Source organism: Citrus clementina, unplaced genomic scaffold, assembly GCF_000493195.1.
Source record: "Citrus clementina cultivar Clemenules unplaced genomic scaffold, Citrus_clementina_v1.0 scaffold_4, whole genome shotgun sequence".
Lineage (NCBI taxonomy): Eukaryota > Viridiplantae > Streptophyta > Magnoliopsida > Sapindales > Rutaceae > Citrus > Citrus x clementina.
In genome coordinates, this window is record NW_006262274.1 from 15,605,235 (window position 1) to 15,617,259 (window position 12,025).

General features: G+C 30.8%; 2 protein-coding genes across 2 annotated transcripts; both read right to left on the reverse strand.

Annotated features, from left to right (window-relative positions):
* Positions 1 to 1,500: 1,500 nt before the first annotated feature.
* LOC112099134 (protein FAR1-RELATED SEQUENCE 5-like) lies at positions 1,501 to 2,379 on the reverse strand. The gene has a single exon (XM_024186240.1). It carries the CDS (start codon positions 2,377 to 2,379, stop codon positions 1,501 to 1,503), a length of 879 nt encoding a protein of 292 aa, XP_024042008.1.
* A 15-nt stretch (positions 2,380 to 2,394) lies between these two features.
* Positions 2,395 to 3,033, reverse strand: LOC112099135 (protein FAR-RED IMPAIRED RESPONSE 1-like). The gene has a single exon (XM_024186241.1). The coding sequence runs from the start codon at positions 3,031 to 3,033 to the stop codon at positions 2,395 to 2,397; it is 639 nt and encodes a 212-aa protein (XP_024042009.1).
* Between the last annotated feature and the right edge of the window lie 8,992 nt (positions 3,034 to 12,025).

Below are 12,025 nucleotides of genomic sequence, written 5' to 3' on the forward strand. Positions count from 1 at the left end.
GTTATCTATTCAAGTGTTATTTTTAAGTTTTATTATTTTGTACTATGTATTAATTTGCAATTGATTAATTGATTAGTTGATGTCAATTGTTTCTTTATCCCATGGCAATTTCTAGTTTTGTGAATTTCCAAGAAATTTCCTTCGTGTTTTCACTTGTTTATTTTGGAACTAGCTAAGAAATTTATTGACATAATGTACATGCGGAATTTGAACATAACGTTCTTGCATGGCAAAATCTTCATACTTGAAATTGTGATATTCAAGAAAGCAAAAAAAAAAAAAAATCACATTTTGGCTTCATTTATTCATGCTTTCATGGTCTTTTCAACTGATTCTGAAATAGAGCAAAAGAAGAAAAATTGTCAATTTAAAATGCTGTAGAATAAATGAGTCTTTGTCCAGCACAACTAAATAGGATCAAAATCATACAGCCGTTCTTAGTTTTGGCACCAATTAAAATTTTAGCCTTCTGTGGGGCAAAATAATACATCAAAACACAAGCTAGTTTTAATCATGTGTTGGGATCATTTGCTGAAAATTCCGTCTGATTGGCATCCTCAAAATCTTGTTGTAAAAATTGTTGGAAGTTTACATGAGGAACTCTTCCATAATTTATCCAAGGCTGATAGTAAGGGGGGAAAAAAACATGTTGTGGGAGTGGGTGTTAAAAGAAAATGTCCATTAAATTAATAAACAAATGACAATAAAACAACACTAACATGTATATATAAAAAAAAATTTACCATAGCCATATTGTCTGATTGTGTTGGGATTGCAGTAGCCGCCTGAGAAGATGAATCATGTGCCTCCAAGTGCTACGAAAGTAAGCAAGAAACATTTAAATTTTATTCAATTTATATGAAATTAATTTGCATTGAATTAATTAAAAATGAATGCAATAGAATTACCTCTGCAGTTGTACTCAATGAAGTATTGTTCGACTTATGTTTTGGCTTTTTAAATTGTTTTTGCTTTCTTTGAGAAGGTGGCCGACCTTTACGATGAGATACTACTGGATCCTGAATGATTTCCGCACAACTTCCTGACCCACCAGCAGCAGTTACATCTTCGCTTTGACTTCGAACATTCAACGATACATCCTTAATTGCCTTTTCAATCCAAGTCAAAACACTTTTATGACTTTCTTCATGTTTTGAAGCAACATCAGCAACATCATAAAAAGCAGCACACTCTTCTTTATATCGCTGGTGTTCAATGCTCGAGCTTCTCACATCATAACTGACTTTCACTCGACTATAACATCTCCGCACATCTTTCATCCATCTCCGTATAATATACTTCTCAGGAAGAAATGTTACACGGGTACGTATCATCACTGCAATGGCGTGTCTACAAACAATTCCTCTACATTCAAACATTGCACACGCACAACGAATTTCACCGTCGTCCCTTTCAAAAATAACTTGAAAAGTCTTCTCTTTACTCTTTCCATCATTTTCGATGACTTCATATTTTGATCCCCCACAACTGAAAACCTCACTACATCTTATCCATCAGCTGCTGTTGAAATTCTTGAAACTTGGAAATAGTATATACTTCCTCAACTTGTTTTTCCATTGCGAAATTAGTACGGCATGACATCCGTTGGCTGAAGCACCTAGCATCTGCTTGCCACTCTTTTTCAATTTTACTTTCCATTGCTTTCTCATATTTCTCCACAAATTGCTTCAAAGTTGTTTTTGAATTAACATACCCATCAAAAAAAGCATTCATACTCTCATTACGTTGAGTGGTTGACATGCCAGCCCAAAAAGTTGTTTTCACAAAACATGGAATCCAACGATATCTTTCCTCATATAAACCATTTAACCATTGATTATCAGCAATATCATATTTATCTAACATGTCATGCCAAGCTTCCTCAAATTCAATAGGAGTCTGTGAATCATAAACAACAGCATGCAATGAAAATCTAATGGCATGATATTCTGCATACCTTCCCAACTTCTCGGGCACCTTTTTCAAAATATGCCACAAACACCATCGATGCCTAGTATTTGGAAAAACAATCTCAATTGCATTTTGCATTGCTCTGTCTTGGTCTGTGATGATTCCAAGGGGAGGAGAGCCGAACATACATGATAGCCATGTGTGAAATAACCACGTAAACGTCTCTGTATCCTCATGCGAAATCAACCCACATCCTAACAAAATAGACTGACCGTGATGATTAACTCCAACAAAAGGAGCAAATGGCATGTCATATTTATTCGTAAGGTACGTGGTGTCAAATGTAACAACATCTCCAAAGTCTTTGTAGGCTGCCCTACTTCTTGGATCTGCCCAAAATACATTGTTTAACCGACCCTCCTCATCCAAGTCAAGACTGAAGAAAAATCCATCATTTTCTGCTTGCATTTTCTGAAAATATTTCTAAATTGCAGCCGCATCCCCTTCTCCAAGCCTTAATCGCCTTGCTTTATCAACATAATTTCTAGCATCTTTTTCTAAGAATGCGACATTTTCATAGCCACCAGCCTCAACGACAATAGACTTGAAACTTTGAGCCATTCTAATTCCTGCTTCTTCATTTATTTCCAGTTGCTTTTTTACATAAGGACTAATGGTACGGTTGCATCGATAATACCTACTCTTGCTCGGACTTATAGCATGGTTGTGTTCGAGGACAAAATTTCCAATTATCCATTTTCCACCAACAAAACGTCCTCCAATTTTAGCATTGCATCCAATTTTCTGATTAGGTTGAAGCCGCAAAACCTGATTGGATTTGCCTTTGGACTTGCCGTTTCGCCCGCAACTAAATGTCACATATCTCATATTCCCGTCATCCCTTTTTTTACAAGATCTCCGCATCACTGGAAATCCCTCTTGTTGGCCATAAGCTTTGTAATATTCAAACATTTCATCTGGACTATTAAAACACATCCCAACCGTAGGCTCTTCCACCAAATTTTCATTATTTCCTTCAAAATTAGCCTCCTGTAAATCTTGAAATTCCTCTACTTCATCAACCTCCACTTCATCAACCTCTAATTCATCAATCTCGTCCATTATTGCTGCAAATTTAATAAATTATACCAAAATTGATTATTATTAATTACTTATCCCTAATTTATTAAGTTTATAAACAAATAAAAAATAAATATATATTATTAATTAACGATTCAGCAAATTAATTATTATTAATTACTTATCCCTAATTCATTAAGTTTACAAACAAATAAAAATATAAATAGATTTTTTTAGTTAACGATTCAGCAAATTAATTATTATTAATTACTTATCCCTAATTCATTAAGTTTACAAACAAATAAAAATATAAATAGATATTTTTAATTAACGATTCAGCAAATTAATCATTATTAATTACTTATCACGGCTCAACAAATTGAAATAAATAAAATACAATAATTTACATACAAATGCTCACGGTTAAGTAAATTTAAATATAAATACTCATGGTTGAGCTCACAAATTAAAATAAAACATCTCAAGATTCATAAATTAAAATGAAGCAACTCAATAAATTAATGTAGAAATAATAAATACTTACAAGTTTCGTAATGTAGAGTTTTGTAAAGCAATGAACTCCCCTCTCTTTCAGATCTGCCTGAATGCAAAGTAAATAGCGAAGAAGGAAATGAGTAACAAAGAAGAAGGAAATAACAAAGAAACGTTGCTTTTGCTTTTTCTTTCCCCAACTTTTTAGCAAGTTAGGCCCACGTGTTTGACTGAAGAAACGTGAAGAAACAGCTTTTGCTTTTTCTTTCCCCAACTTTTTCCTTTATAAAGCAAGACACGTGATTAACTCAGAGCAAACGGTGTGTTTTAATTTCGGAGTGCGATTTCGGGGCGCGATTTCGGGGCAAATAGCTTTTTCCATTGACAAATGGCATCCTCAAAGACTGAATAGGCAGAATTCTTCATGACGCACCAATTTATCACATAATTTTGAATTTTTAATCTATGAATATAGAATCTTCCATTTCATAACACAACAGTTAAAAGATTTTAAAAAAAAGAAACTTTTAATCTATGGTCAAGAACTGGATGCTTAAAAATCAAAAGTGAAATAAAGAACTGACACTAGTAAATTGAAATGTACATTGCCTAGAATTGATGGAGCATGCACGGGGATATGTGCGTATTAAAAAAAATGCCACTTGTTCAACTTTGACTGCAGTGGTGTTCCATTTGATTAAAGCCAATTTTTCAACAATTTTAATTTATTTAATTTTATATTAACTATTTATATTATTTGATGGATACAAAATTCGTGTTTACGTTTTCATTTTTCTACCTATTCAATGTTTTTTTATGTTGTAGGTCTGACTATTAATATTAATTAATTATCAATTTGAGTCATAAAATGACTTGATCAACTCTACCTAACCTTGTTTATTTACTCAATTATTCCAAATTTTGTTTATGCCCTATCCAGCAGGAATTTCAAACTTGTGGTACCAAGAACAGTGAGTCATTCTCCTTTGCATGCAAATGCATTTTGTAAGCATGAGATCATCATCAATTCATCATATCATCACCAAATGCTAACAATTATGTGGTTTTTTGGAAGTTCAAAATCTCGTTCTGACCTTTCTGAAATGCCCACAGCCTAAGTCAAAATTTCCCCCGTTTATTTATTTTTTTTAGTGTTAATATTATATACAATAAGAGTACTAATATTTGGCCCCTCAATTTATCTCACTAAATTATTTTTTTTATTGAAAAATAAATATTTTTTTCAAACTTGCATTAAGTTAACTTTTCATCTCTCACATCTCTCTCTCTCTCTCTCCCTTTTATGATTTGCCAATTGATCAAATATTAACTTTTAATCAAATCGCAAATTGAAATTAAATAATTTCTTATGTGTAACACATAATCAAACCAATATCATCAATAACAATAAAACCCACCACTTGGTGGTGGTGATCATATTTTTGATGAAAATAGGTGGTGGGGGGACGGTTATGCTAGAAAGAAAGGGGGGGGGGGTGTATTTTCTTTTTAAAATTTTTCATAGGGAGAATTCTTGAACGTAGTATAACAAATTGAAAAATGGGGGATGCTAAGACAATTTGAGGGGGTCAAATATCATTACTCATACAATATAACTAAAACCTAACTAGCTCAAAGTATAGCTGAAACCCACAAAGCCTAGGACAAGAAATTGAAAAGAAAAACTCCCATTACCACTGGGGAGGCAAAGTAGGTACTAACTAACCGATCTAAGAAGTTGTTAGCTAATTCTTCTCTTGTTAGTGCTACTATAAAAAATTAATAAAGGAAAAAGGATATTTATACCCTCAAAGTTTAAAAAAATTATCACAAAAGAACCCAAAATTTTAAAAAAAGAACACAAAGTCCCATTTGTGACCATAACACCTTTTAATACAGTAATTAGAAAATTGACTTTAAAGTTTTTTAATTAATACAAATTTAATATAAATAATATTATCTATATAATAGACTAATAATATTAATTTTTTTGACATTTAAAATAATATTAAATTATCAAATTATTATATATATATATATTTTAATAAGTCTTTGGGTTAAATAGATTTTACAATTAACAAAATATCCTCTATTAATGATATTAAAATTATTTTTTAATAATGTTCAAAATAATTTTTATTTATTTATTTTAATATTATGTTTCTATTTATTATTAAATATTAATTTAATATCATAAAATAAGTCTAATAGATTGTAAAATATAAAAATGTTGTTTGAATATTAAAATTATTTTAAGATGTATATATTACTACGTTTATTTTAATGCCACATTTCTATTTATTATAAAATTTTGGGGTCAGTTTTTTGGGTAGAAAAAGGAGTTTTAATATTCCTTATTGAAAATTTAGGGGTTTTTGTGACTATTTTTTTAAACATTAAGGATATAATCCTTTTCCATTAATAAATTCAAAGAAGTGATGTTATGGATGCTCAAAAAAATACTTACTTGAAAATAAAATAATTCTGTAGGGTGATGACGAATTTCTTGACTACTATTGATGAGAATTTGACTTGACTAGCTAGAAATATAATGAAGTATTTTTTTCTCCCTTCCTCTATGACTCCATCCACCGCGTTCGTATGAAGCTACGAAGAATACTGGAAAAACCCTACAAATAAAATCATTTTTTTTACCTTTCCAGAAAACAATGCTTGTACGCTCACTAGTTACGTCGTCCTGTGCATAATTTTACAATAAAATACAATAAAATAGAATGCTTCACTAGATTTGAAAGTCTCTAACAAACGTAAACATTTTTACCACTTCAACTCTTTCGTTTTCAACATAATTTTCCACATTAAACCCTTAATTGAACACATTTCATCACTCCTAAATGAAAGCAAAAACTTTATTTAATTATAAAATTTATAAAGAAAGATAAACTAGCACATCCCATTATCAATATCTTATAATTTATGCCGCAAAAAGGCAAACTTATTTCAGCATTGGCTTCCAAGAATTCTGAGAATTCAACATTCGCTTCTATGAGATGAAACCATGCGTACCATGTTAAAACATGAAAGATTAATTATTTTTTTAATATAAAAAAATTAAAATGGTGCACTTAATTAAGTTAGTTTACCAATATCCCCTTAGTTGATTGACATTTCCTCTCATTGTCCATAAAGAAAAGGGTGAAAGAAAATAATTAGTGTGTGTCATTTAGAATATTCAAGAGATTATTTCTTATAGGAATTGTGCAGCTAATTGAACTTTAGTTAAATGTTTTGCTTTTCCATTTTGTTTAGAATTGAGCAGTTAAGAAAAAAAAATGTTTGTGGATAATTTAAACTTCTATCAATGATATTTTGATGCATACACTTCTTAAACTCATGACACTCTTAACATTATATTTTGTCAAACATATAAGGGCCCATTCTCCTGTGTTGGATGGAATTATCCACAATTGTAGGCATCAGATTCTACGCAATTTTTAATTTATTTCACTAACTCTCACTTTTCAATTAATACTTTTATTCCATCATTGCGCTTATTGAGAAATAAATATTTTGTATTAACTTTCAAGCTTTTAATAGATTAACCTCTCATCTCTCACATTCTTCTCTCATCTCTCACATCCTTCTCTCTCTCTCTCTCTCTCACTATCTCTCTCTCTTTTTTAAGTGATTCACCATTTGATCAAATATTAATTTTTAATTAAATCCTAAATTGAAATTAAACAAATTTCTAAGTTACCACACAAATCAAAATCAATATAACTAATAACAACAAAACCCACCACTTATTCACAAAATTCAATAAAACCCAACATTAAAATTCATCAAATATTGGTGAAGGTGATGGATTTGCATGGTCGATTGATGATGATGAAGATAGGTATAGGTGGTACTTGGTAGGGTTTATGTTTATGCTAAAGAGAGGGGAAAAATAAAATATCTTTTTATTTTAAATAAGAGTAATTTTGTAAAGTAATAAGATAAATTAAAAAGTAGGGGCTAATGAAATAAGTTGAGAAATATCATTAAAAAAATAGAGACTGGTGAGATAAGTTGAGGGGTCTTATATCATTATCATTACTCATACAATGTAACTAAAGCGTCTATAAAAGTTTAATGAAATCCCCAAATATGAAGGCCACCAAAGTCCATCAAAGGAAATGAAAGAAAATACCCCACAGCAATGGGGGAGGCTTGAATCTTCGTCTTAGAGTCATGAAGTAGTAAGTAATCCAAAGAAGAAGTTGTTGGAAAATTTTTCTCTTGTTATTTCTACAATAAGAAATTAATAGATTAAAAGAAAAAATATACTATGCTTGAAATAAAAAATTCTAAAGGGTGACGAGGCGTTTTTTGGCTGGCATTGATGAGAATTTGACTTCACTACCTCGAAAAATAATGAAACATTCTTTTCTCCCTCGCTCTATGACTCTACCCATCTTGTTCATTGGAAGCTAAGAAACATACAAGGAAAGATCCTACAAATAAAATCGAAACTTTTAATTTTTTTTTTTAAAGCAATGCTTGCGTGCTTACTATTTAGGTCGTCCTATGCATAATTCCACAATAAAAGATCACGAGACTAGAGATGGCAAAACCCCAGGCCGGGTCCGGGTATTGCCATGACCGGACCCTGCCCGGATGCAACCGGTCCGGGTCCGGGTCCGGGCCGGGTTTTAATCCGGGTACCCGGATTTTATATTTTTTAATATTTTATGTGTATATATTTTTTATTTTTTGATAATTTTATAAGTTTTAAATTTATTTCAATAAAATTTGACATGAAAATATAAACTTTAAGTGTTTAAAACTTTATATATGTATAATAAATAAGTCAAATAAATATAAAATATTTAAAATAATATATATTTTATAATTTTTTTTAATAAAATCCGGGTTCCGAGTTTATCAAGTGATGCCCAAGACCGACCCGGCTTCATACTCGGGCCGGGTAATACCCGGCCCGCAACACCCGGTACGGTCCGGGTCCGGACCGGGCGGGTATTTTTGCCACCTCTACACGAGACTAACAAAACATACAGGAAAAAGTCCTTCAATACATTTGAAAATCTCCAACAAACGTAAACATTTTTACCAATTCAATTCTTTCCTTTTCATCATAATTTTCCACGTTTAACCCTTAACTAAACACGTCATAGATTAATTTTCGCATTTTGCTATCGCCATCACTCCTGAATGAAAGCGAAAGCTTTATTTAATAATCTCGTTTACAGACAAACAAAAACTAGCATATCCCATTCAATATCTTATAATTTATGCTGCAAAGAAGCAAACTTATTTCAGCATTGGCTTCTAAGAATTCAACATTGGCTTCTATGAGATGAAACCATGCATATCATGTGAAAAGATGAAAGATTATTAGTTTTTTCTTATCATAAAAAAAAAATAAAAATAGTGCATGTAACTATATTTTTTTTTTTTTAAAGTAAGGAGGTGGGGAAAGTCTAAATATGTTTTTATTTTTTCTCCCTTACTATCCCCAAGACTTGAACCCGAGCGTTAGCTGCTACAAGTTTGATGGTGTTACCAACCTAACCACACCGGAGGGTAGGACGACCTAAATGGTGAGTGGTAAAACAACTAAAGAGTTATTGGCAAACTAACTTCGTTACATCCGAATTGGAATTATGGAGAAGTGGCAAAACAAGTTGATTTGAGGTTTGCCGCAACCGTACCTTTTTCAAGAAAAAAATTAATTGGAATATCAAAGTATGATGTATATGAGTTAGATTTGACTTTTAATAAATGCTGAAGAAGAAAAATCGCACATCATATAAGGGTAATTCTGGTTGAGTCTTTATTATTCGTCGAAAAAATTGAGAGACTATAAATTTGTACAATGAATCAATTAATCCTTTCAAATTTGAGGTTATGTCATTCAAGTTCTTAATTTAATTTGTTGGTTGAAAGAGATAGCAGCGCAGAGGTAATTTCAGTAAAAAATGATCGGTCACATCCTTATTCTTTATTTTTTGATGGTGTCAAAATTTAAAACTAACTATTATGGGGAATATATATATATATATATATATATATATATAAGTAACCTAAATTAATGTTACAAAAAGGGCTGTCCCAATTTTCCAAAAAGTATGGGAACTATGAAGGTAACAACTGTCGATTTTGGTGGTGTCATGGTGTGCACGGAAGCAATAGGAGTGCACCGGTTTACTTTAATTATGGAAATTCGATTAAAGAATCCTTTTTTGTTCTTTTTAATTTACTTTGAAAATTTAATGAGCCATTTCTTGTTTTTTGAATTTCAGTTTACCTTTAATATTGTTAGGGGGTTTTGTTAGTTTGAATTTAATGCTTATATTACTACTACTACTACTATTATCATCATCATCATCATCATTATTTGATAAGAATGCTTCTATTATTTAGTTTAATAATTATCATATTTTATAGATGTGGTGGAATTATTTGGAAAATAAATTACATTTCGATGTTTAATTTCAAGAATTATGATTGTTATTTATTTTAATGGTGCTTTTCATATTTGAATTAGTTTATAATAACTGATTAAAAATTTTATTTACTGCAGAATTTTGTTTTCTGTTACTCAAATTAATAAATAGGCGGTTAGACTTAAAAACTAAAAAGCACTAATATGCACGAGGATAAATCTGTACTCCAAATCACTAATAACCTAATTATGATATATAAGGGTATAGTTGTCATCTTATGTATAATTTAGCATTTTCACTAACTTTTTTAATGAAGAAATTAAATTGAAAACTTGAATTAATCTATTCATTATATGAAGCTATGGTCTTTAATTTTTTTTCCCCTACAAATAATAAGGACTGAACTACAAAGCTGATTGGGAGTTTGCCCGCCGACTTACTTTTTTTTTTTAATTAATAATTAAAAAATTTAGTATGATTTTTACATAGCTCTCTGGTAAATTGACTAGCTTGAAATCGCTCTCTTACTTGTGAAAGCCTTAATTTATCCCTCATTTTTTTAAGGAGACAAAAAAATATTTCATCAATCCACCTCCATTTTTCCCTTATTTTTTGGGAAAAAAATGGAAGTGACTTGAGGTTTTCAAAAGTAAAGGAAGTGATTTGAAGATAATCAATTCACAAGCGAGGGTAGTAATCCAAAATTTACCAAAATGAGCTGGATTTGACCATTAAGTTTCAACCAAGACAAATCGAACATAATGATTAAATTTGAAATTAACCCTTCATTCATATATATAATTTAGGATTAGGATATTTTCCTAGTATTTTTATCTCCTAGTCTTCCAATCTAGTTGAAAAAATTGGCTTAAATGTAAATAAAGTGAAGAAAAGCTGGTGTTATTTTCAATATTAAAATTTAGATTCAATCTTGACCACTTATTTTACTAGGAGAGAAAAAAACAGCAAAGAGAATTCTTGCCTTATAATTCAAATATTTTGTTTGTATCCACTCTTAGTTTATTTATTTATTTAAAAAATATTTGAATGATAACCAAAGTTGGTTGGTGTGAGTGGTTCGGCACTCTTACTCATTAAGAGAGGTCAGGGGTTCAAGCCCTACTCTCGTATAAAATCACCATTTTGGCCAGCACTTTACCCCTTACGGGCCGACCCGGTGCAAGCGGAGATTAATTTGGGTTGTGGTACGGGCTTAAAGGTACCTCCTACAATTAGGGTCCACTCAAGATCACCTCGTGGTTCAGACAAAAAAAAAAAAAAAAAAATAGAGTTGGACTATTGGCACCCCTCTAATCTCCTTATAAGACCCCATTTTTAGTTATATTCATTTTATGTCCGAAAATGCCCCTTTTTTTAGATACACTTTTCTAAATTCTCAATTTTTATTTGATTTGTTCTATTGTTAAAACTCAGAGTATTATTGTGCTATTTTTTTCATTATTTTCAATTTTATTATTACCCTACACACAAATTAAAAAGTTATATGGGTGATAAGTTTTTTAGTGTTAATCATTGGCTGAAATAATACCAATTTCAAATTATAATTTCAAAGCAATTTTAAGTATAAAAATATTTAATCAATAAGGAATCAAAAGAGAACAATAGATTATTCTAAATTTGTATAATTTATTTTAGTTAGATAGGATATAATTTTTTTTAAAGGATTGATTATGAATTAAGTAATTTGCTGGAAAAAAATTTATGTGTTTAATTTTCAATTGTCTTTAATTATAATTTTATTTAAAGGGGGGTTTTGTTAGAATAATGCAGGGGTGCCAATAGCTCGACTCAGAAAAAAAAAATATATATATATCTGAATGATCAATGAAGAAAATCAAAGTCTGTTCTATGTACGAAGCTGTATTCTTAGTAGATACTGACAAAATAAATATCAACTTCCACAAGCGCAGACGTAATGAGTTTCAACACAGGTGAAACAAATGAAATTTCATGCATGACTAAATGTGACCATTAAAATATATATCCGGTTGCTAAACTGACAACCATCTCTCTTCATAATGTTATATATATATACACCCTCAGCCTCCTCCTCGTTCAGTCGAGAATTGCCTTTTGCTATGATAGCCGTACGTTTTGCTAATCCTTTTGAT

What these genes read in the sequence shown, in the direction of transcription:
- LOC112099134 (XM_024186240.1), bottom strand. Translation starts at nt 2,379, where the DNA reads ATGCAAGCAGAAAATGATGGATTTTTCTTCAGTCTTGACTTGGATGAG.
- LOC112099135 (XM_024186241.1), bottom strand. Translation starts at nt 3,033, where the DNA reads ATGGACGAGATTGATGAATTAGAGGTTGATGAAGTGGAGGTTGATGAA.